At 44.4% G+C, this 26,733-nt stretch overlaps 1 protein-coding gene across 6 annotated transcripts in view; it reads left to right on the top strand.

The window, feature by feature from the left end:
* tst (superkiller complex helicase subunit twister) overlaps positions 1-26,733 on the top strand; it is a 124,804-nt gene that overhangs the window by 51,120 nt on the left and 46,951 nt on the right. For all 6 annotated transcript variants that reach the window (XM_055062873.2, XM_055062872.2, XM_055062871.2 and 3 more), the window contains 7 exons: positions 2,322-2,428; positions 3,511-3,639; positions 3,751-3,808; positions 5,980-6,306; positions 6,816-6,952; positions 16,524-16,743; positions 26,216-26,512. In XM_055062873.2, the coding sequence (XP_054918848.2) occupies positions 2,322-2,428; positions 3,511-3,639; positions 3,751-3,808; positions 5,980-6,306; positions 6,816-6,952; positions 16,524-16,743; positions 26,216-26,512 (1,275 nt within the window). The remainder of the gene's footprint in view (positions 1-2,321; positions 2,429-3,510; positions 3,640-3,750; positions 3,809-5,979; positions 6,307-6,815; positions 6,953-16,523; positions 16,744-26,215; positions 26,513-26,733) is intronic.

Raw genomic sequence — 26,733 nt, 5'->3', positions numbered from 1 at the left:
GAAAACAATTGTTCCCGATACTTTTTATGCAAACCCTGTATTATGCTTCTTGAAGTTAGCTTTTCATCACAAATTTTTTTGCATGGCAATGATTATTATAATTTAGCCTGTGAATGCTACTATTCAGTTGCCGAGTACTCTTTAGAGAGAAAAAGACTGTTTGAAGCATTAAAGCTAATCTACCCATTGTGAGTATTTCTGTTTATTGTAAAAAATTGGAGACACATGGGTTCTAAACAGGCAGCATTTTGTTTTCACTGAAACGTTCTTGACTAATTGAATGAGTTGGGAATGTTAAATATTTAGTTGCTAATGGCAAGAACAGAAAACAGCCACCGACCAAGGTGAAATTTTTTCTTCTTATTTCTTCTCATAACTGACATTTCGGACCCCACATGGGAGCCTTGTTCACACTGCTTGGTCAACGTCTCTGCTTAATCGTGTTCTTGCCAGGATTCTTCCTGACCAGACGAGATTTTCTCAGACCCTCGATTTCATCTAACTGCTTAAATGAGTGTCGTGAGGCCGGCAGGCAACAAAAATGAAGCTCAAAAAGCTGTAAAAGTAACCACAGAATGACTTCGCAGTGGAGCTGTAGCAAAGTTAAAACTGTATGCTCTGCTCATGATTTTTATGGTTGTAGTGGCTGTAGAATTGTGGCTCCCGACTGCTCTCTAGTAATTTTTGTATGAAACCTTATGTATATAATAGCTGCATATTCTTAATGATGGAACCAGCTCAGTGCATGTTGTACACTGTGTATACTTTGCATCTAAAACAATTGCTTACTAAATAGCAAGCATCTTTTGTATATATAGTGGTCAATAAATATAGTAAGCTTTCATGCCAACAGAATGGTTTCTGGACAAAATGTAAGATTATATTCCTGGATTAAAATAAATAAATAAATAAATAAATAAATAAATAAATAAATAAGTAAATAAATAAAAAGTGTGATCAAAACGAGACCAGACTGTTGCAACAAGAACTTCATTTTTTAAATAGGCAGCTTACTCAATTTTGTTACCATTGAAGTAGTTCCCTTTGCTTGCAACACTTTTCTTCCAACTTTGGAATGCCTTCTGGAATGCTTCTTTAGAAATAAGAAACAGCTCATTATTCAAATTTTTCTTGATCTCTTCAAATGTGATGAAACAATGTCCTGTCAAGGGAGACTTCAATTACGGAAATTAAAACAAGTCTGCTGGAACAGTATCTGGGGAGTAGCATGACTGGAGGGCAACGGTCGCTTGGTTTTTTGTCAGAAAATTGCACACAAGGAGCGAAGAATGAGCTGGTGCATTGTCGTGTGGTGCAACACGCAACTCTCATTCGCCCACAGCTGAAACCTTTTCCAGTGCACGGCTTCCCTCAAACGCTTCAGAACCTTTACATAGAAATCCTTGTTTACTGTTTGTTCATGCAGAACATTCTTGTAGTGGATTGCACTTTGCCAGTCAAAGAAAACCACCAACATCATCTTCATGTTGGAGCGGCTCATCTGAGCTTTCTTCAGTCGGGGCAGTGCTTGCCCCACCCACTGTGATGAGTGAGCTTTGGTTTCGATGTCAAACCTGTACACCAACGTGTTGTCTCCTCTTATGATAGGTTTTAAAAAGTTTTCCTCAGCGCTGACACAATCAAGCAGTTGGTCGATGTTAACATGGTACACTTTTTGGTCCTTTGTCAAAACATGGGGCCAAATTGTATGGCAATGCGATTTTGAGTTTTTCTGTTAGAATTGCTTGGTACAATTCGAAGCTGATACCTACCTTTCCAGCAATCTTTGTGATAGTGAAACGGTGATTTTGGAGAACCAAATTTACGTCTTCTGTTTACATAGAATGTTGTCAATTTCGGAGATCTTCATCACTTGACATTTTTTCCCTTTTAAAGACTGTCCCACTCAAACCACTGTAATTGGCTCGCATGTTCGTCCCCAAAAGATTGTTGAACCATTTTCTACGTTTCAGTTGCAGTTTTCCCAAGTTTAAGGTAGAATTTCATGCACACATATTGCTCTTTCAAGTCCTTCATTTTTGCTGCCTCAAAAAATCGCAGGCCAGTAACTGTGCCTGTTTAGTTCAATGGCTGTAGCTTGCTTATTGGTAGTGATAGAGCGATTTGGCAAAAACCGTTGTATTAGCAAGGGCTGCCACTAGTGAGCATAACTAGCCGCTGTGCATTCTGTTCACTGATTTGAGCACTGCGCAATCATTTCGGTCTCCTTTTGAACACACTTGTAAATAAAGCCGGAAAATGCTCAAATATGCTTTATGAAGGCATGCACATTGCATAATTTTACTTCTCCTTTACTGCAGCGTGGTGTTGTTTGGGAAGAAGTCCTCATCATGCTGCCAAGCCATGTTGGACTTGTCCTGCTTAGTGCCACTGTACCAAACGCATTGAGCCTTGCCAATTGGATTGGGTTTGTGTTTGCATTAGTAGCATTTATTGCAAGCATTTTTCTTTCCTGGACTACAATAACGTGTGATAAAAAAGAGAAAAATTAGATTTTAAAAAGATTTTAAAATGAACTTGCTTCTCTATCAACGTGCCTTTCTTTCTCTAATGCTTTACCACCAAATGCCTAAGAACATTATAGGTCATAGGAACTTAATTAAAACACGTTGGCGGGCTAGTTGGTTAGAATCCATGGTAGTGTGTGCGCGACTGGACGAGGACGAAGAAGGAAACAGATACACAGACACAGCGCTTCACTTTCAACTATAGATTTTATTTTTGCATGCATCAATAAATATATACCGTGCGAGCGGAAACAAATGTAACAGCAAAAAAGAACATTGATGGGTGCATTTCGTTGAACCGAACACGTGAACCGAACACGTTGAACCGTCACTAAGGTAATCTCGGGTCATTTGGGTATTCACTGCCAAGACTGTTCCTGCAAGCCCATGTTTGAAAGCACTTCCGTTCTGTATAAGGCTCATAGCAGGATGACGAGGGAGATTGTAGAGGCCTACGAGATAGCAAAATTAGAGCAAAAGTGCGTAAGCAAGCCTTCGGTGTCACTATCGGAAAAGGAGATAGGATTCCTTAGTTTATCTTTGTGACCATTGTAGTACATGTTTTTTTCCCTTGCCTTGCACACGTGTTCGGTTCAACGAATTGCACCAATCAATGTTCTTTTTTGCTGTTACGTTTGTTTCTGCTCGCACGGTATATATTTATCGATGCGTGCGAAAATAAAATCTATAGCTGAAAGTGAAGTGCTGTGTCTGTGTATCTGTTTCCTTTTTCGTCCTCGTCCAGTCGCACTTATACACATTACCAAGGTCATAGGAAGGTGTTTATAGCATGTTGTGCATTGTTGTGCATTGCATCTTTTTGTACAGTGCACCTTATTGTGTATTGTGAGTTATTGTTCGTTAAGTGCCGAAGTTAGTGACTGGTTATTAACGTGCAACTAAGCTAACAATTGTTTCCAGCCATGAAACTAGAGAATCTTTCTTTTTGAAGCTCAGGCCTGTATATTATTTTTTGACTCAGGCGTATTAAGGAGCGCAAGCTGTACGTCATTTGTACCACGAAACGTCCCGTGCCTCTGGAACATCACCTGTATTTCAATCAGGAAACGTTTCTTATTCTGGATGCTACTAACAAGTTCCAGACTGCCAGGTTGGTCTCCTGTTTAATCAACTCTATTGTGGATCTGAGAAATTTTTGCACCAATTGGCTTTCATTTTGAGTCTTATGGTTGCAACCTTTCCTGTGCTTTTTGTATTATAGCTACATGAAGGCCTGTGCAAGACGGAAAGAAACCATGAAGGCGACTCGAACATATGATGTGAGTTTTTAACAGTTAATAGGCTGGTCAACATCTCTGTTGTCAAAAGCAACAATGTTGCTGGATGTGAGCTTTTGGCAACAAAAACGAGGGACAATATGTTTGCAGCAGCAAGTGCAGCCACCTTTTTCTGCTCATTTTTTTTCCATGCACACATCCAGGTGCTTGCTATGAAGCTGCACTACTTTTTTCCATTTTGTTAATTTCTGAGGTGCTCCAACTCTGCACATTCCATTAGATTTCGCTATTATTTTCTTGTAATTTCTAATCCATTGGGCAGCTCAAGGATCGTTTCTGCAAGGAGTGCCTATCACATAATGTTGCCTCTTTGCAGAAACTTCTGTTTCCAAGAACAAAAACTGAACCATGGATTTCCCAGATGCAGTGTGGTCCTCTCATGCTTTAATTTTGCTGTAAGCTTCTCCCCAGTGAAACTACGTCTACTGTGCTTGCTTTATACATTGCCTTCTGGCATCAATAATGAACACTTCTCAGTTGCATATGCATGGTGATGCGTTCCACTTGCATGCACTATAAGCTTCAGGCATGCCTAAAATTGGGATGGAGTCATAATTAAGACATATCATCACAGGAAATTTGTGACAAAACCAAGGTAAGGCGAAACTGCTTTGCAAGAAGGGCCTTCTTGCGACAACAGTGAAACTACACATGTATACTGAGCAGTTCGTGCTTTTACTACAGCCACCATGTACATGGAATATCTTTTTTTGTGGACACTGTTGGCCAACAGGTTGTCAGTGCTTGTGAAGAGCATATTTCCCTGCATTTTGTGGTGGTCTGTTGTGACACGGCTGCCAGCAGCACATTTCTTGTATGTTTCAGACAGGGTTGGCCAACTTGTTGCCCAGTGTGAACAGGCCCTAATGTTGTAGTTCGTTAAGTGCCACACAAATTTTTAACTGCCTGCGACATTGTCTGTGAAGTTTATGCCACAGCACACATCTTTACACCAGCGGATTTAAAGGCCTGTGCCTATGCATTTCAGTTGCACCACAGTTGCTAGGTGTCAACACAATGCTACACGTCAAAAGACAAGTGGAAAAGTGTTCAAGCCATGTCTTGCTTTCATTGCCATGATTTTAGTGGTGGCCTTCAAAAATTACAAATTGAACAAAACCCAAAGCATGTTGGAAGAGTGGGAAGTGACTATGCTGTTTGCTCAAAGTTTGTGCGATTTGGTGAAATTTTTGTTCTTGTACTGTTGTCATGCTATTGCATGTGAATGGAGACAAATATATTCGATTGTCCTACTATGGCACCATTCTTTAATCACTGTTGCAACCTTGTTCTTGTCAAATGCGTGTGTCAAGAGGTCACATGCATGTATGCAGTGTGATATAAGCTCAACAGGTAGTGTAGCTGAATGAATATAGTCAAACCGTGCTCTGTATATACTGCAAGAATTTTCTCGTCCAATTTCTCACCTCAAAATGCAGTGGGCTCACCAACAATTTATATCTGGAAGTGGATATGCATCAATACAACAACACAATGATGCGTCGCTGAAATAAATGCTCAAGTGTCACTGACATTTGCGCTAATTAAAAAGCAAATAAATGAACTGATCTAGCTCTCCTGCCAGAGACAACACATTTATTGATGAAGCATGACACTTGAAATAGGCATGTTCACTCACACATGAACAAGGACATATGCAGATGGTGGACTGCAACTACTGCTTTATTGCTCAAAGACCCGCCTTTTATAGTATTGCTTGACAAGTGCACATGCTTGTTTTTCATGTATGTGTGAAGTGTCTATTCCAAGTGCACTGCTTCATCAATATCGTGGTTCACCAACTAGCCCATCAGTATCCGTTAAGTAAACAAATTTATAGTCTATCACGCCTTCATAGCATATCTTCTATGTTTATTCTATGTATAATTTTGCACTCTACATATTACTGTCATGTTTTTATACATACACATTTTGCGCACATTACAGCAAATGTTTTTAGGCTACTATACAGCCATGTCGCATATACCCTTTGTGATTGACTATACCATCGACTAAATCACGGCATTTCTTGGTGCTCTTTGGCCATTACTGGCCCTTGCGCCATAAAATCCTATACATAGTTGTCAAGCTGATCTTACATTGAACTTACGTTGACTAATATTTCTGTTGTCATGTTCATCTGTATTTCCTAGGACAAGACCCGGTACCAGGGTCTAATTCAGCACCTTCGCAAGGCAGACCGGCTACCAGCAATTTGTTTCACTCTGTCACGTCGTCGCTGTGATGAAAATGCCCAGTTATTGCAAGCACTTGACCTGACTACCGCCGAGGAGAAGGGGGCTGTACGGCGCTTCCTGCAGAACAACGTGGTGTCCCGATTGAGCCGTGCTGACCAACGGCTACCACAGCTACGCTCATTGCGAGGCCTCCTGGAGGCTGGTTTTGGAGTTCACCATAGCGGTGTGCTGCCCATTCTCAAGGAGGCCGTTGAGATGCTCTTCCAGCGTGGCCTTGTGAAGGTCAGTACGGCAAGATCGAACTATGAAGCCGTTGTGTTTGCAACTGAGTGAGATACATGTTTGTTAGCGACATGGTATGAATAAGCATGCTATGTTTTCCAAAATTATGAGCAAAAAGACAATATCCACTAAAATGCAGAAATATAAATCAGCTTATATGTAGTGAGCCTTGTGCAATATGGCACAAAAATCCACCGGATCATCTTGAGTCATGTATTCTTTTCATTTTCAGCATTTAAAGCGCCATTACTGATACCTCACTACAGTGTCACATGCAGTATTAATTTCATTTCCCGTCTAGGTATGCTTTTTCTTTCAGCATGTGTGCATTCCAATAAGTTTGTTTATAGATACTTGGAAGTGTCTATAATAATTTGGTAGGAGAACCTGCAGAATTGTTCAGCTTGAATTTCCTGTCTACTAATAACTCACCATCTCATAATGAATCCTACCTGTTGCAAGAAACTCTGTATGAATGCCTGAAAGGTATTGCATACTCTTCTCTTAAGGTGCTGTTTGCTACGGAGACATTTGCTATGGGTGTCAACATGCCTGCTCGGACAGTTGTTTTTGACAGCATCCGAAAGCACGATGGCATTAGCAACCGGGACCTGCTGCCTGCTGAATACATCCAAATGGCTGGAAGGTGAGGGCTTTGGGAAAGTGAGGGCTTTGGGCATGCATTGTGATGGCGCACACCTATGTCAAGGAGCTCTTATTCAGGCAGGATACTTCAGTGCAGCTAAAACCATTGAACAGTATGTTTGCTGTCTGAAAAAGTGTTACACATTTAACTAGGTGTGTAAAAAAAATTTAATTATGGGGTTTTACGTGCCAAAACCACAATTTGATTATGAGGCACACAGTAGTGGAGGACCGAATTATTTTGTTTTCTTTCTTTCATGATATTCACCATATTTACTTGATTCTAACGCACCCTCGATTGTAATGCGCACCCGTTTTTCGCGACCAAAAAAAGAAAAAAAAAAATGCTCTCTATTGTAACGCGCACCTCATTCTTTCCTACAGAAATACAACTTTCTCTCATTTTAAAAAACAATGATTTACTCCCAATGCACTAAAGTTGCAATAAATAAAAAAAGTCGCAGTTTCGCCCGAAAGGTGAAGCATCGATTACGATAGCAAATTAGTAGACAGCTATACGAAAAGTAAGGATAGTAGTTTTATCGGCCATATAAAGTTTTAAACATTCGCTTTCTAGCTGAATTAACAAGCATGGTGTCACGCGTGCACAAGCAAACATGAACACGTCTCACTCAATGACTGCAGAAAGTCTTTATCAAAACGCTGGAGCGAGGAAGTGTGCAGGAAGAAGGTAGCAGGAGCGAGAAAATTGACCTTTGTGCGGCTTCTCGCTTCAACATGAACTAAGCAACGAGAACACAGCGCGGTGCGCCTAGATGCGTAGACTCTTGTCTCCGTCGCAGATCACAGCCGCCGGTGTAGAACGCCTCTTCCGTTTGCGCCAGTCCCGCATGCAAGTTTCGGGAACTCCGAATGCCCGCGATACGGCCCGATTTCCGTCCGTCTCCACACACGCGATCACTTTCCTTTTAAATTGTGGCATCGTAATGAACTCGGCATGTCATTGCATTCGGTACTTCCATGCTGATAAAGCAAACACAGAAAATGGGAAGACAGACGGTGCACTAACGTAAGCCAAAGGAAGCATTGCCTAAGCACCCGTACTGCAGCACATGAAGAAAGCTACGGCAGCTATAGTCGGGTACAACTCATCTCTGCAGTGAAGCCCCGCCCATGCCCTCATAACTGCCAGCCACTGTTCCTCCATGAAGCTGGAAATAGTTTGGACTTCAAACTTTCTCTGTTACCTAAATGAGGCAGTAACCACAAAAATAAACTTATAAGCGCATAATTTTGTACGTTTTCACTCGTCTATTATAGTGGAACGGTGAAAGCCTAGTTCTTTATTTAACTGAAATAAAATGCATGCTTTGCTGCAACTATTTATTGTCAAGTTTCACTTCAGTTGGCAGTGAAGTTTCATGAGTAAAACAGGGGCAGCAGCGAAATGAACTGTGCAACCGATTTTTGAAGAGTGAAAATCTCAGATTTCATACACTTTGTCCGTGTCTCTTGCACACCTCATCGCTTCTGCCGATGAAAAGTCTTCAAGAACAGCAGACGCTCCGGAGGTATCAAGTACGACGCCATTTTGAAATGGTCGCATGACGAAGATTTTGTTTGCTTCTGTGATTGGCTGGCAGAGTAACAATCCTGTGCGGTCCTTGTGCCTTGGTTGCCAACTGCTGTTTTTTTAAGTTGTATTGTATCCTACTATAGGCTCGAAGTGCGTACGAGGCGGCCACTTTGAAATGCCGATGGCGATATGGTAATGCAGATTTAGGGTCGTACTTGATTCTAACGCGCACGCAATTTTTGGACTTGTTTTATCGGAATAAAAAGGGCACGTTAGATTCGAATAAATACGGTATTACAGTAGCATGCAACCCCAAATTCACCAGTTGTGCATAGTCACAGAATGGAGGGCACAATGGAAATCACACACAGAAAAGGCAACACTCATACTGTGGGTGGAAACGTTGGTTTCACTTTAGAAAAGTGGTAAGGATAGGCACCACACCAAAATGGGGTACCACTCCGGTTGTATATCGAGTCCATCATAAACATGTTTTAGGTGTAGTGTCATCTGGATGAAATGTACCCTTGTAGGGACAACCGTTTCAGTGTTTTGGTCCATCATTCGCGTTTTCCACAAGCTGTGCATTCCCATGAGAAAAAAACATATAGAAAGGAATTGATGTTGACCACCTGGGGTTCTTTAATGTGCACCTAAATCTAAGCACGCGGGTGTTATTGCATTCCGCCTCCATCGAAATACGGCCGCCATGGCCAGGATTTGATCCGGCAACCTCATACTTAGCAGCCCAACACCAAAGCCACTAAGCAACCATGGCGGTAACTAGGTGTGTAGTATGGCTGGAGGCAAATTCATTTCTTTATAATGACATGTCAAGTCTAGCCCAACCTTGTACTAGTTCTGCGGTGAGCCATTGATGAGCCTTTATGTGATAAACTACCTGCTCACTTGAAGTACTTTTGTCCTATGCATTTTTAGGTGAACAAGCTGTACTACGTTTCAGACAGTTTTTAGGCACACTTTCACAGTTTTACTTTTCACTGAGAACAGTACACAAGTCTGTATTAGCCAGCATTTTCTGCATTGATTCATGCAGTCTAGCACACTGCCATTCAATTCAGCTGTGAAGTGCATGCTGTGCACTGCAGAATTTGATGTGATGCTGTGGGAAAGAGTGTACATCTGTTGCTCCTTTCATGCCGTGAAGTGGACAAACATTCTCTTGAGCATGAATCAAACATGAATGGCATGTTAAGATATAATTATCTCAAACAAAAATCTGGTCTCTCTCTCTATGAAGTGGTATAGCCAGGAATGTTTTTTTTGGGGAGGGCTCACCCTTGACTTGGGGCCGGGGGCAGGAAGGTGTTGTTGCACATCATTTTATGCTAGGTATCCTTGTACACCGAAATTTCTGGAGGTGGACAAGTGCCCGGTGTGCATCCCTTTCTAGCTAAGCCCTGTCTCTATGCTAGGCACTATAATCTAGTGAATAACTCAGCATATTAACATTATAATAAACCAGCTCTCACAAACAGCTCATAACAGGTGCTACATTGCTAGATCTAAGCTCCTCTCTATTTTCATCACCCATCTGCCCCTTATTCTCTTCTTTCTTCATCTTCTTCTTTTACCTGTTGACTGCATAGCATTCTTCAAACATAACATGTTCAGTGCTGGCCAGACCTTGCTGCACCTGGGGAAGTACAGTAAAACCTCATTATAACGAAGTTGAAGGGGGGGGGGTCATAATTACTTCGTTGTAACCATTAGTTCTTTGTAGCCACTATCCATTTCTATTTACAATTAGCAAGCAAGAGAGGATGTACTCACCACGAAATCTCACAGCAGCCCACCACGCGAAAAGAAAACGGCCGTCGCATGGAAAAAAACAAGCGGTAAGACAGAACAGCAAGGAAGTGCTAATTTATTCACACCAAACGACTCATCACTGTTCAATCAACAGCGCACCAGCTGGCGGCTCACTTCGCAGAAAAAAAGTCCTTGATGGATTTTTGCCATGTCTTCTTCACGTGAATCATGGCTTTTTCAGCTGCAGCTGCTATTTTGAGTCCATCCTCGTCGTCATCGTAAGCGCCAAAGAAGCGGTGCAGCAGGTCTGCCGCATCCAGCGCTTGTGCGGACGTCGGTACGTCTTAGGTACGTCGGGTTAGGCTCCGGGCTGGCGCCGACACATTCGTCACTGTCGTCATTAGGCATCCCCATCACTGGGCGCACAATTTTTGCCTCCGTTAGCTCTTCGGTCGTCACCATGTCGGTATCGGCACTGACGTACATGCAGAAGATGTCGCAGTCGGGCACAACGCTGGCGTCAAGGAGAACGTCCCACCCTCATTGGCGGCAACACCGAGATCTTCGCTGTAACCGCCGCTGCTGGTGCCAAATGAAGCATGCCGGAAGCAAATGGCAATCGTGCTTGTTGGTACAGCCATCCAAGTTGCCTGTAGCATCTTGATTGCCATGTACAAGTCGATCGTGGACTCGTGCTTCATGGTCATATTGAGCAGAATCTGGTCGATCACGCACTTGCAGTAGCCTGACTTAAAGTTCATAATAACTCCTTGGTCGGGGGGTTACACAACTGTAGTGCAGTTTGGCAGCAAGAAGCATAGCTCGATGTTCTTGAGCACAGTGGCAGTGCGTTGGGCCGTGCAGTTGTCCAGTACGAGGCATATCTTCCAGTTTTGCTTGCCCAGCCGCTCGTCCCACTCCCGCAGCCGTTGTGCGAAAATTTATCTCATCATCCAAGCCTTACGATTGAACACATAACTCACTTGGAGCTTTTGTTTGCCTTTAAAGCACCGTGCTGATGCACTTTTGCCGACCATGAGGGCCGGCACCTTTTTCAACCCATCCATGTTGGCACAAAGCAACATGGTCACATGGACCTTGCTCTGCTTACCGTCCTGGCAGCGTTCACCTTTGAGGGCCAAAGTTTTTTGCGGCAGCATCTGGTAGAAGAGGGCGGTCTCATCTACGTTGAATAAATCCTTGACACTGTATTTTTCTAGCAGCTGTCCAACATTTGTCTCCACCCAGGCCACTGCAGCTTCGCGGTCGACAGACTGCGCGTCCCACTGACAGCTCTGCTGATGATGTCGTGGTGCTCTTTGATACGTTGCAGCCAGCCGACACTCGCCACAAAATCGTCGTGCCCCATGATGCACACGAAGTCCAACGCTTTGCACTGCAACAGTGCCTCACTCACAGGAGTGCCGCTTGCTCTTGCATCCAAAAACCACTCGAAGGCTGCCTTCTCTACAGCTTTGAAAGGGGGGGCTCGCAGCTTCTTTCTGTCACCTTATACGCCACGTGTGACAGCACCAGTGACAGCTTCTTTGCTGCTCAAAATCATTGGCAGCGTGCTCAACGCTATGCCGAAATATTCGGCCACTTTTGTCTTCACGCTGGACTTGACGGCTTTCAGCATAGCCACCTTTTACTCGATTGATATCGTTTTGCGCTTCTGCTTGCCATTGCCGTCGTCTATCTCCTTTCTGGCCGTGGGAACTCGCACGAACGAGCCGATAGAAACACTGATATCCTTGATGCGCACGCAGGCAACAAGCAACTGCAAGCAACAACAAACCGCAGTCGGTGCTGCCCCACACGCGTAGCGGAAGAGCGGGTGGGTCCACCAGTTCCACATGAAAGGGGAGGCCGGAAGACACACACGGGAGATGTGCATGTTGCATGCTATAAGACATTGACCTGACGGATACCAAAATGGTCAGTAAATGCTCGTTGTGGAAAAAAAAAAGTTCGTTATACCCATTGCGAGGAAATTTTAGCTTCATTAAAATGAGGTTCTCAATACATGGGCATCTATTCGAATTTCAAGGGAAATTACGATTGCTTCGATATATCCGTTAGTTCGTTATATCCCGTTTCATTATAATGAGGTTTTACTGTATTTTGTAAGAGTCCACCTTGACATGTCCATTTCGTCTTTTTCTGCTGAAGGGCTGATTGGCTGTGATGCCTTGGTGCTGCGGACGCACAGCCCAGCGCAGCCAATCAGAACTTCAGCAGCAATCGAAATGGACATGTCCACTAGGTGAACTCTTGCAGAATACCTCCCCTGTTTTGAGAAGCCAAATTTGCCATAGGGTCTCATGCATGTGTGAAATCTAACTGAACTTGACTTAGTGCTGTATGGCTTTATCAATGCAGAAGTGAGTGGTGCCAGTATTCCAATTTGGATTATGTCATGCATGTAATGTTTAAATGCAGACTTTGTTTTTATAGAGGAGTATTATATAAAAGATGGCATTGTTGTGCTACTTTCCATGCAGCATGCACCTTTTGTTGAGCTGAGTGAAAAAAAGTCGAATTTTTTTTTTCTTCTGGCCATATCATTCACTTGCTTTGGGCTAGTGCACTTTGGACTCAGAACCACCAAGAGATATTTGCTTGCCTTTCTGCTTGCCTGCGGGGTGCTTTTTCAGAAACCATTCTTTTATGCATTTAACTGTGGCTTGGCTTCATGACATGAGTTCATGTGTCTTGGATATGTGCTCACTGGACCAATCTGATGCACTGAGGAATCTTTGCCCACTTTCTGCATTCACTGAAGCATTCAAGCATTCATGTGGTTCCTTGCAAAGAGTGAGAACGATTGGCATCATAAAAAGTATTTAAGACAATTACGTGTACTCAAGCAAGTTGTGTATTACATGACAATGGTGCCACCTATATGCAATTGAGATCATAAATGCGACAACTGCATTCTGACACTGCTGTACAGTGGCCGTATTCTGTAACGGTTCGCTTTGGAACCGGTTCGGTCTGGCTGTTACGTCAAGGGGACGTCACTCGGAGAAAGAGTGGAATGTCGCGCCACGAGGGAGACCAATGAACGAGCGGCATCTGTCGCAAGGTCATGTCATCATTTATGTTTGTAGTTTGGGGATGATATACGTAGTAATTGAAGGATGTTGCTAGTTCGGTAGAAAAATATTGGTTTGTATACAACACTTGCACTCTTAATTTCCAGTAAAAACTGAGCTTCTGACACAGACAGCTAGTAATTTAATTTTATCTGCATTGCTTTATTTATTTTTTTGTTGCTAGGTGGTGCGCCATACGTTAAGAAATCAAGCGGTTCTCTGTGTGTAGGCCGTAGCTCTAATAGGATTTGTTTAGCCGTGGCTGAGCTTCTTAGGTTGGACGATTGCGATGAGAGTTCTGTCCACACATCCCACAACTTCGAGAATCTTGTCGTGGTCAAGGGAGCATTCAAGGAAGCATTCTTGTCTGCGGCTTTCTCCTGCTGCGTGGAGAGAAATCTCGCAGCCCTTTTTCTTTTCCCTCAACCGTAATGACCCTACCAATGATGGTAATGATGCGACTGACTGATGGTTGCGACAACCCAATAGCTGCTACCATCCAGACGCACTACTGAAAACAATCTGTAGGGAGAAAAAAAAAATGATAGCACGCACAGCACTTATGTCGCAGTGTCAATTCTACTTAATCTTGTGGTCCGAGATATTCTAGCTCGTCGCACCATTACCTCTCGTAACGTCGTTGTCTTTGGCCAACACTCGCCATCAACACAACTGAAGAAGCCACTATCAGCATCCCTCTCGTTGTGCTGGCCAGCGGGCCATGGTTGCCCTAGCAACCCTCAAGATCATGCTCACCACCGTGCTCGACCCTCGAGCGAACCACTTCTCCGCAGTTCCTCTTGTAGCAGACGATGGGTTCCTTTCCACATGATTGACAACCTGTGTGACGACAACAAAATTTGTTGTCACACCCACCAGGGATGATGACAACGAAGCGCCGACCAATGGTGTTTGTGAGAGCGAACTGGTTCCAAAGTGAACCGTTATAGAATGTGGCCCCAGTATGATTGACATTAACTTATTTCTAGAAACAAAGCTTGTTCATTGTAGGTATGTGCTCTCAGGACCAGTCTGCCATCTTTTAATGTGATTAGCTTTCTTATGATACTTAACACAATTCCTGGTATCTATTAATTAGATCAAAAATTCCATTGCTGTTTGCCTGCAGCATGCACATTTTGTTGAGTTGAGCGAACAGGCGTCGCATTTTTGTCTGCTGGCCATATCATTCACTTGCTTTGGGCTAGTGTACTTCGGGCTTAGAAACACTGAGAGATGTTTGCTGACCTTTGTGCCTGCCTGCGGGGTGCTTTTTCAGCAACCATTCTTGTATGCATTTCGCTATGGCTGGCCTTCATGCCACGAGTTCGTGTGTCTTGGTTGTGTGCTCTCTAGACCAATCTGATGCACTGAAGAATCTTTGCCTATTTTCTACATTCACTGAAGCATTCAAGCATTCATGGGCATATGAATGGTCTCTAACCATTTACATGCCCAGTGATCCAAGTGGTCTACTAGCTTGGGCCTCGTATGTGCTTATGGTCGTGATGCCACCGTGATCGTTCCATCGTAATGATTCCAGCTTCATCATCTGACTCTCGTCTTGCTGTCATTATGCCATCCTCGTCATGCAGTCATTGTCATCCCATTATCGTCATGCTTTTGTCACACTGTTGTCATACCATCGTCATCACTTCAGAAACATCATCCCATTATCATCATGCCATGTCGTCATACTACTTTCGTCGTTCCACCGACACCATTCCTTCTTCACCATTCTTTCATAATCATGCTGGCATCATTCAGTTGGGATTATGCCGCTGTTGCCATGCCATTGTCGTCATACAGTCGTCGTGCATTCATTGTCATACCATCATCTTAATGCTGTCATAGTAGTTCCATCGTTGTCATTCCAGCTTCATCATCCACTTCTTGTCATACTTTCATCATTAGGAAGTCGTCGTCATCCCATGTCCTCATGCTGTCATTATACCATAGTCATCATTTCAGAATGAATCATTATCTCATTGTCCTCAATGCGATTGTAGTTACACTGTCTTCATCATTCCTTTTTCTTCATTCCATTGTCATCACTGCATCATCATCATGGCTGACCTTGGTAAGCGATTGTCATAACAAAGTGCGCCGGTCCAGGATACATTGTGTGTTATACATAGCCAAAGCAATGGAACTCTCAGAATTAGCACTACAGATTCTAAATAAAGATGCCTTCAGTGATACAGTGTGCCATTACATTGCATGAGGGCTAATTGCAATAATGTCAACAGTCATCGTGAGATGGTTTCTGCCAGAATCTTTTATAGCAAACTTGTTAATTCCACTACAATGACTTCTTGTATTCCAAAAATGTGCACATAGAAATCATCTGCAAAAAAATAAAATATGATAAAAATCAATGCATCCATACCATACAAAAGAACTATTGGATCAGGATAAAATATCACGGGAATATAGGGGACATAAAATATCATCTGCTGGGGAAATTATAAAGATCTGGGTTAGTTGTTGAAAGGAATTAGTGTTGAGGGCAGGTTGAGGGCCGTGTCCTTCAAAGCGACAGTCACCCATGTGAGGCTGAAGTCAATGTCTTGTTAGCTGTCTATAGCTGCTGTTCTCGTCAGCTGCTAATGGCCTCTCTAACTTTTGCTTTTTATTATTTGTAATAAAATAATAAAATAATAAAATCATAGGCATTATAAATGACTTCTACATACTTCAGTATCGCATCTCAGTGTGTCAGTAACAAAAATGTGCTATTTTAGCATTTGTGTTAAAATCTTCCACAGATAAAATTGTCACTAAAAGAGTGAGCTTAGATGCTGCATTGTTTTGAAGGTGCTGCAAGTATGCATGCTGGTGCCAAAAATGTTTGATGTAGGTGTAAAAGTCTTTCAGGCTATAGGTCAAGCCAATAAATTATCTTGGTTGGATCCTGCTGGCTGTTCAAGTTATGTCGTAAAATTTGTAGTATTAGTGCAATAGTGAGACGAAATACTGCTCTGCTCATTATGATCCTGAGTAATGTGCTGAATGTTAGAATTAAGCAAATGCGATATGCCTATTATAATTTGCTCACATTCAGTTGTATGTCTGTTTCTTTTCATCAGTATTCCTGCACAAAAATATTATTCTCTCTGGGCTTCACTCTGGAGTTCTGAGTTAATGTAATTGCGAATTTTCAGGGCTGGTCGGCGTGGCAAGGATGAGACAGGCACCGTATTGTTACTGTGCAAAGGAGATGTCCCAGAGTCATCACAGTTGCAAGCGATGATGCTTGGTCGACCAACAGAGTTGCAGTCACGGTTCCGTGTTACATACTCCATGATCCTCAATCTCAAGGCCCAGGCCAACAAGCGTGTCGAGGACATGATGAGGGACTCTTTTAGGGAGAACTCCAGTCAGGTACGTCATGGAACGTAAGCGTTGCATTGAAATTTCTTATTTCACTAGTTTCATACTTGTGCTGAACTTATCTTGAAAGTGCTGTGTCTTCCTTAAGCGATGGAACCATCTTGAAAGTGCTGTGTCTTCCTTAAGCGATGGAACCATATGTACCACCCTCATTTTATTGTATATACACCTAACTATTTCATTCTGTAATTAAAGTAAAAACAGGCAGTAAATTTCTGCACAGCCTCTTTGCCATTTCAGTTGTAGAAACTGTCTGCATTGTTCATGTGCCTCAATCCTGTATGTTGTCAAAGTCTTACCTGCTCTTCTGTACATAAAACTTGAAATGGATGAGCTTCCTTGCTGGAGCAGCCTCTTCGAATGCTTCCTTGATGCTAGACAGTGTGGACTGACAATTGTTTGTGGCAAAATGGTTAGTCTCCATCACTGTTCATATTTATTAATTGCTCTATTTTCTCTTAACAAGGATGTCAATGCGTCCTCAGTTGTGATTGGTGCAAATAAAGTTAGACAGTTGCTTCTCTTACAGATTTCTTTAACTGATGCTCCATGATGCAAATGCAGCATATGAACATGGTTGTCTGTCTGGTCTGCTGTCATCAATGTGCATCCAAACATGGCTATTATGTCATTTAAGAGTGCTTACAACCTATGTCTGGCACTTTTCACCAACCAGTGCTCTATGCAGAAGGAACATCTGGCAAGAGCACGACAGGTCCTGCTAAGATTCTGCAGTTCTGGATTGTCTGCTTGTGCTTCTGCGAAAGTAAAACACACACACACACACGCACGCACGCACGTACATGAAACTTTCATGAAACTTCTTGGTCTTAAATATCGAATGGCAGCCACAATCGTCACTCAAATTCATTTGCACTCAGGCTACACTACTTTCTGCTTGGCGACACCACACAAAATCAGGCTCTTTCCGCCGTACATCGCAAGCCAAGGATGTAAAGTTTCGTATTTAGTCAACCTTAGCAGCCAAATTGTGGTCGTAATTAAACGTTTGGCAAAAGCACAAACCTTCAAAATTGCGTCCGCAGCAATGATGTTCACGACGCGACTTGCGCAGATTGAGTCCAAAAATTTTAATAAATCACGTTGAGCGCATAAAATATCGGTCACTGTTTTACATTGGCTCTATGGCGCCTGTGACGGAGCTGTAAATAAGATCAATAATCGAGCTTATTCAATATATTGCTTGACGACGCAGCCTGGAAAGCCTGTGAGCATTTTTATTGCCTTGTTGTTTTCAAAAATATTTTAGAGGTTTTTCTTGGAAAGTGATGTGAAATGATGACTAACGTGCAATGACCAGTACGTCAGTTATATTTATTGTGTGGTATTCGGCTATCTTAACTGAAGGTCAGCAAGAATTAGAAATTACCAGAATACATTGCACGAACTGCATTCACTGTACATTGATGAGTGTTCACGGTGGCCACTGTCAATATTTCTTGTTCATTGTGCACGAATATGTTTAATTAGCTAAATTTATAAATTTACCTTATCAATGAGATGCTAATGAAAAAGTTATGGATGATGTTCACAAATGACCGATAACAGCATTTTAAACAACCTAGGATTTGTGCAGACTTTTTTTAACGAGAAAGAAAGCTCGTGAAATAAAATAAAATAAAAACGCTGCGATCGGGACAACGCTTCTGCGCACTAAAGATTGCATCAATATTGTTACGGGGAGAAAATATACGTGTTTACAATATATACAGGTACAAGGGTGTAACTCAGTGACCAGGGTAACACCATCAACCGACCTTTGAGACACTTCAATCTCCTCTTCCCTTGCCAATGTCATTTTGTCCACAGCGGCAGAAACTCGTACGTGACATTAACCCGCGGCGACAGAAGCATCGCCTCGATGCTTTGCAAGTTATAGGGCTTGAGGCGTGAGTTATAGGGCTTGAGGTGCGAAATGTGCACGATATCAGTTCTTGGTGGGGTAGAAGACTTCAAAGTCACAGGTGATATCTCATATGTGAGGCTGGTGACTTGGCGAAGAACTCAGTACGGCGCGACGTATCGGGGTAGCAGTTTTTCCCAGAGACCAACGCGACGGGAGGGTAACCAAGGCAGGACAAGTGACCCAGGGCTCAAATGAGCGTCCCGACAACGACTGTCGTAACGATGCTTTTGGATAGTCTGAGACGCCAGAAGACGATCACGGGCCATGCGACATGCTATGGCCGTGCGAACTATGGCGTTGTGAGCGTAGAACGTGGTAATGTTGGCATCGGAAGAGAGCAGCGAGTCAAGAGGCAGGAGTGGGTCAAGGCCATATAGTAGATAGAATGGAGAATAACCAGTAATATCGTGACACGATGAATTCTATGCAAACGTCACGAAGGGTAAGGAGCAGTCCCAATCCCTGTGATCATCGGACAAGTACATGGAGAGTATGCCCGTGAGTGTACTGTTGAGACGCTCGGTAAGTCCGTTTGTCTGTGGGGGGTAAGCCGTTGTGAACTTGTGGGACGTTGAGCAAGAGCGAAGAAGGTCGTCGACAACCTTAGAAAGAAAACAGCAGCCTCTATCAGTGAGTAGCTGACGTGGGGCACCATGATGTCGGGTCACTTCATGGAGGAGAAAATCAGCCACATCAGTTGCGCAGCTCGTAGGGGGGGGCCGCGTTATGGCATAACGCGTGGTATAGTCTGTCGCAACAGCCACCCGCTTGTTGCCCGAGGATGATGTTGGAAATGGGCCAAGGAGGTCTAGGCCGACGCGGAAAAATGGCTCACTGGGGATATTTATAGGCTGAAGGTGCCCAACAGGAGACAACGGAGGCTTCTTGCGGCGTTGTCAAAGTTCGCAGGCAGCGACGTAGCTTCGGACAGAGCAATATAGCCCAGGCCAGAAAAATCGCCTGCGCACATGGTCGTACATACAGGAGACACCCAAATGACCAGCGGTGGGCACATCGTGTAACTGCGAGAGAATTGTCGAGCACAAATGCTGGGGAACGACGAGAAGCAGTTCAGCACCATGTGGATGCATATTGCGTCGATATAAAGTCCCATCCTGGAAAACAAACATACGGAAGAAGCGTTCTGTTGTTCCGAGATAAGGCATTCAATGAAGGATTGCGAATATGGGTCACGACGCTGCTCGTCGGTGATGGATGCTTGAGAAGTCGGAGATTGACAAAATGCAGGCATCTGTATCGGTTTCGGTGCCATCGGGTGTGTCGACAGGATAGCGGGAGAGGCAGTCGGTGTCTTTATTTAGCTGCCCAGATTTGTAGGGCACGGAAAAGGTGTACTCCTGCAGGCGTAAAGCCCAGCGGCCAAGATGGGCCTGTCGGGTTTCTGAGTGAGGATAGCCAACATAAGGCATGATGATCTGTCACGACGGTGAAATGTCGACCGAATAGGTAAGGGCGGAACTTAGCAATAAACCAAACAAGGGCCAAGCATTCACATTCTGTTATGGAGTAGTTGCATTCTGGTGCTGAAAGAAGATGGCTAGCATACGCGATCACGCGATTGGTGTTCCGCTGTAATTGGGACAAGGTAGCGCCAATGCCATGGCCGCTTGCATCAGTGTGAACTTCAGTGTAGGCATGCGGATCAAAATGACCCAACACGGGTGGATTGATAAGGCGACTGATAAGCATGGAAAATGCTGCAGCCTGGTCAGGTCCCCAACAAAAAGCAGCGTCCTTTTTGAGGAGGTCTGTGAGAGGACGAGTAATTTCGGCAAAGTTCTGGATAAATCGCCGAAAATAGGAACACAGCCCAAGGAAACTTCGGACATTGGTAGAAGAATGCGGAAGTGGAAACTCAACAACGGCAGAAACTTTATCAGGGTCAGGCTGGACGCCAGCAGTGTCAACCAAGTGACCAAGTACTCGTATTTGGTGATGGCCCAAATGGCATTTTGCAGAATTGAGTTGTAGGTGAGCTCGTCGAAAAACAGTAAGGATTGCTGAGAGTCGGTGGAGGTGGCTCTCAAACGTCAATGAAAAAACAATGACGTCATCAAGGTAGCAGAGGCATGTGGTCCATTTGAATCCGTGCAGAAGAGAGTCAATCATGCGCTCGAAGGTAGCAGGGGCATTACACAGTCTGAAAGGCATCACTTTAAATTGTTAGAGACCATCTGGGGTGACGAAGGCGGTCTTTTTGCGATTTTGTTCATCCACTGCGATTTGCCAGTAGCCAGAGTGCAAATAAATCGATGAAAAATAACTGGCACCGTGTAAGCAGTCCGTCATCAATACGCGGAAGCGGATACACGTCCTTTTTGGTAATCTTCTTAATGTGATGGTAAGTGATACAAAATCTCCAGGTATTGTCCTTCTTTTTAACCAAAATGATAGGTGACGCCCACGGACTGCAGGAAGGCTCGATAATATCTTTGGAGAGCATTTTGTCCACGTCCGTTTGGATCACTTGGCGTTCAGCCGCAGACACACGGTAGGGCCGCCGGTGTATAGGAGGAGCATCACCAGTGTGGATTGGATGGGTGACAACACGGGTTCGACCTAGCGGGCGGTTGCCAAAATCAAAGATGTCTTCATAGGACATCAGAATGCGGCGAAGGGCGTCGGCGTAAACAGGTCGTAGATCAGTAGCGATCATTGGCGTAAACTTGTCGTTGTGTGAAGTAGGAGGGGCACAAGCTGCAGCAGTGTCGAATCGTGGTTCGGGCATAAGAGCCTCAGTCTTCCAAAGGGGATAGCACAGCGAGAGATACACCCCCAGGAAGCATTGCAGACACGAACCAAAGTTTAGAAGAGGAAGCCACGCTGGCAAGAGTAACAATTGAGCTTGGTAGTGCTATTTGACGTACCAGGAGGACGTTGCAAAGGGGGGACATCACGTAAGGACCATCGCGAAGTGGTGGAGAAGGCGACATGAGGATGTAAGTTGCAGTATCAGGTTGTAGTCAAATAAATTCAGTAGAACGAAGTCGGGACTTGTGGTCGCCGGTCAGGTCGGCAAAATAATGGGGCAGTTCAAGGCAAAGGGTGCCGGTTGCACAGTCAATAAGTGCTAAATGGGCAGCCGGAAAGTCGATTCCAAGAATCACTTCGTGTGGACACTCGGCCAGTACAGTGAACAGGACTAACACCGGACGGCTGGCAATGGTAACATGGGCGGCGCACATTCCCATCACGGCTGTTGTACTGCCATTAGCTACTCGGACGGCAGGCGACTGGGTAGGTGTCAAGTCTTTATGGAGACGGCTATGAAGATATAATCGCATAACCGACACCTGAGCGCCAGTATCGACGAGGGCTTGAACGGGTACATCATCAACAAAAATTTCAACAAGGTTCGAGCAGCAGGGCTCAGCAGAGGTTTTGCAGTCTGAGTCGTCAATGCAGCCTCACCTCCGGGGGCTACATTGTTTAGTTTCTTGAGAAGCGGCCAGCATAGGACGGGGACGAGGGACGTCGAGGTGTAGGTGAACGGGATTGACGGCGATGCGGCGAGGGCGAGCGGCTAGTGGTGTTTCCCCGAGAGGGAAGGCCGGCATGGTATGGTTCAGAAAGGGGCGACAGAGGCTGAGGGTCTCGGTTGAAGCGGCGATCAGCATATGGTCGAGGCAAGGAGTACCAGTGGGTACTACGGCAGTAGCGGGAGATGTGACCGACCTGGGAGCAAGCAAAACAAATAGGCCTGTCATCTGGTGTTCGCCACTAAGAGGGGTTTCGATATAAATTTGGGAATGACTGTCGAGGGGCAGGAGAGGCAATGACAGGAACGGTAGGGGTGGGATGTGGGTGGACGGCAGACTGGATGTCCATGTTTGCAATTTCTTGGCGGACAACAGCTTGAATAAGCGAAATGGTCATGTTGTCATGCGTATGGGGACAGTGAGAACTTGGAGCTATAGCCTCAAGTTTGCGACGGATAACCTGTGTCAAGCTTGGCGTTGTAGGTGGATGTGATGCCGTAGAGTTGTTGTGTGACGCCGGAGGGTCGTTGCAGGAGGAAGTGGCAGCCGTATTCGGAAGTCGGTCGAAGCGTTGTACGATCCGTTTGCTCTTCGCTTGCTCAAAATTCCGGCATTCCTTAATGATGGACTCAACAGTTGAGCAGTTCCTGCAAAGCAGGAGGTTGAACGCATCGTCTACGATGCCCTTGAAGATGTGTCCGACCTTATTGAACTCCAGCATGTCCACGTCCGCTTCACGGCAGAGAGCCAGAACGTCTTGAATATACGCGATGTATGATTTAGTTGATGTCTGGGCACGAGACGCTAGCTCTTGCTTGGCCTCCATTTGACATCCCACAGGTCTTCCAAAAAGATCGCGTAGCTTTTCTTTGCAGGAGTCCCAGCTTCTAATGTTGGCTTCATGCGTCTCGGACCATACCTTTGCGGTTCCTCCCAAGTAAAATATCACGTGGGCCAGCAGAAGTGTGGCATCCCATTTGTTGCACTTACCGACGCGCTCATACGACGTCAGCCAGTCTTCGGCGTCGACCTTGCCAGTGCTGATGAAGATTCCCGGGTGACGTAGCTGGGTTAGCGCTACTTCCGCTGGTGTCTGAGCGGCGGAGGCAGCGTCAGTAGCCATAACTGTGGAACAAATGTGATGCCGGCTAAGAGTATCCAGGGCCGGCTTGTGCCGAGATTACCCCGCACGTCCACCAAAATGTTATGGGGAGAAAATATATGTATTTGCAATATATACAGTTACGAGGGTAACAGTGACCAGGGTAACACCATCAACCAATCTTCGAGACACTTCAATCTCCTCTTCCCCTGACGTCATTTTGTCCATAGCCGCACAAACTTGTACGTGACAATATTTATGCAAACCTCGTCAAATAGCGGCACTGCGAACGAGCTGTGGGCTTTTTTCTCGCCGCGTCAGCAGTTTTTGGCATGCATCTTCGGTCCCTATCAAACGCGAAGTAGCACAATATTGTAACAGTTCACTTTCCGAACAATTCCTAGACCGTGGCCCAGGCTTGCACATTTGTAATTTACACAGTGCACTAGATGACGACATTTACTTCTGAGACCAATGTATTACTGGTGTGGGGATGCATTGTCACGAGGACTAAAATAATATTCTCAGGTTTTTTCTTGTCCTTTCTTTTTGTCGAAAAAAAATAAGCAGACCACACAAGACCTAGGTTGCTATTTATGCTGTTGTCGGTCATTTCTCGACATATTCCACAACTTTTGCATTAGCATATTATTGAATAAGTAAGGTAATAGCTGTTAGTTCATTAAAATAAATACCAGTTGCTTTTTCATAATAATAATAAAAAAAACTCGACTAGCATTAACGCAAGCCTATAAACATAGAGTGGGCGCTGTTCACGAAAAGCCCTCGGGCATATCTTTCTTGGTCACATTTAGTTGGCACATCCGGTATGTAACTTAATGGTGGTTTCTGAGAAACCTGTATGGGTTTCTTTTGAAGCTTCATGCCACAGTCAGGTAGATGACAATTTTTCCTTGTCATGAATTTGCTCGCCTTGCTGGCTTCCGCAGAACTAATCTGACATAACCTAATAGTGTTCTGCGAAATCATATAAGGAACACCTTTTCTTCATATGCCTGTAACCCTGCTCATATTGACGTTTACCAAACTGCTCAAAAACGCGTATTTACTGCTCCAAGACAGACAATTCTTTCTTCAAACCTGCTCCAAGGTGCCAAATTTGCTGCCCCCAGAGCTGATCCAAAACTTCTTTGGCTGCTTCCAACCCTGAAACCAGAAATACCAGTAACACACTCACTTGATATTCATTTGCACTAAAAGATGTGAATCTTTATACAAGCCTAGATTTTTTTTTACTAGAAGAAAAATGGGTACAAAAAGGTATTATACCTAGACACTATCTACAGTGCTCACGGAATAAGACGCGTCAATTTAGGCCTAACTAATGTGCATACTTTAATTTCCACCGGCTGCAGTTCGTGACACATTGACGTAATTTTGGCGCGTACACTTAGATCGGAGCCCGCGTCACCTTTGGTGACCAGACTCCTAGTGACATGACATGGTACTCTTGGTACATATGCAGGGTTCTACTAAATGCTCCCTGTCGCGTTTAATTCCGTGAGCACTGTATGTGCTCTGTGTAGTATGCTTGTTAGCTTCTCCCTTTGCTCTCTCTATAATACCCTTGTTACATGGGCAACCATAACCGTGTTTATTGCTAAATGAGGTTAGCGCTTAGCAGGCATTGTTAGGCTGCTAACCGGGGTTGACTGCAAACCAAGCTTGGTAACCTTAATTTAGAGTAACCATCGTTTCGCAAATGGTCGAGGTGGTGGACGGTACATCAATGGAGTGCAGTATTCGCCCTCTGCAGGTCACCCGAAAGCATGTGAACTGACCTGACTCAACAATGGAGGCCATGATAAATATTTTTATACATATCCGTGTGTGTGTGTCTGTGTGTGTATGTGTATATATATATATATATATGCACCATTAATGGAAGTTGTGAGTGTGAAAAGAAGCAAACCACCTAATTTATGCGACATCATTAAACTGTCAAAAAGAAGGACTGCCTGGTGGGCGCCTGCATGCGTGCAAGAGTGGAAACCCTCAGCCTAGCACAGGTGGGGCATCATCTTACACAATAGCTCACATGGCTTCCCCTCGGCTGAAGCGCGCTGTAGTGTGTGTTCTGGGACATTCTGTTGCGCAAAGCCAATCGGCAAATAACCCGTTTTTGGAGCATGTAAATAAAGAATTGTTTCGTTGCAAAGATGTATTAAATTTGGAAAGGTAATCTGACTGCTCTATGCTTGAATACTCTGAATGCACACCTCTGTGCTGACATGACAGCCCTCCTGCCATTGAGGGACCGTACAAAAGGAAACAAGTGCAGCTGAACCTGAACAAGTGCTACCGGTAACTGGTGCTGAATGTGCTTGAGTGTTCGGCTCAGAAGCGCTAGCTGCTTCAATAGCAAAGACGTGCTAAACTCCCAATGGGTTGTCAGGCATGCCGTGCCTATGCATTATGTTGTCTTATCTCTGTTCATACCGTACTCATATTGTGTCACAAACACGCTTTGTTTTGTACATGGGTGTAATATTTTTGTGCTGCATTGGAATAGAAGTGGAAATTGAAACTAGCAGCGTGCCCTATTTCTTGGCACCATAAACCCTGTGAGAAAAGTCCAAGTATAACTTGGGGCTAACTACAATCCGGGCACACCACAAACAAAAAAGTAACTAGCCATCGTGGACAGGAATGTGCATGTAACTCAAGAGAACTACGGTTGCCACTAACCGTGGTTATGTACGTAACCACTGGTAAGTTTAGCCACAGTTAAGACCGCCCATGTATCAACTGTGTACCAAATATCCTGACAATTCTCCTCTAGTTCACTGGGGTATTGGGTCGAGGCAATGACCCATCATTTGCTGCTATGTGGAGCTGCATTTGTGTAGTCAGGACTGAATTGTTGCCTTTTGTTGTCTGTAGCAGTGCACTATGGTGCATTTCTGTGTGCAGAGTCAAAGCCCAAGCTTAGCTGAGCGTTGTGCATCCTTGGAGAACGAGTTGAACTCACTGGCACCTGTTGAGTGCACGTCGTGTCAAGAGCTGCCATTTGAGCTTCTGGAAGAAGAAGCTGCTGCACGAGTTGCTGCCTGGGAGCATGTGCTGACACAACCTCAAGCTGCTCGTTGCCTGTCACCGGGGCGCTTGCTGCTCGTGTGCTGCCCGGAGGGACGCAACCTTCTTGGGACTCTGGCCTCCCTGGCGCCTCGGGAAAAGAGGCTCACACTATGGACATTGGCAGATTCACAGGCATGTCTTTGACACTGGTCTTCACAAATTGAAGTTTGAGACTGAGTGTCATATTTCGGCACCAGCAAGTTTGTAGTTAGTCTTTTGTTCCCCTACTACTCTCTGGAAGAGTTCATTTTGTATGAGAAGTAATGAAGGTAGGAAGCTCACTTCTGTGAGGCAGCTAATGATTACTGTAATAATGTTGGTTATTTTTAGGGGCGTTCGAATGTCAAATTTGC

The sequence above is a fragment of the Dermacentor andersoni genome, chromosome 1, assembly GCF_023375885.2.
Source record: "Dermacentor andersoni chromosome 1, qqDerAnde1_hic_scaffold, whole genome shotgun sequence".
In the NCBI taxonomy this organism is placed as follows: domain Eukaryota; kingdom Metazoa; phylum Arthropoda; class Arachnida; order Ixodida; family Ixodidae; genus Dermacentor; species Dermacentor andersoni.
The sequence above is the reverse complement of the archived record's forward strand: the minus strand, read 5'-3'. Positions and strand labels throughout refer to the sequence as shown.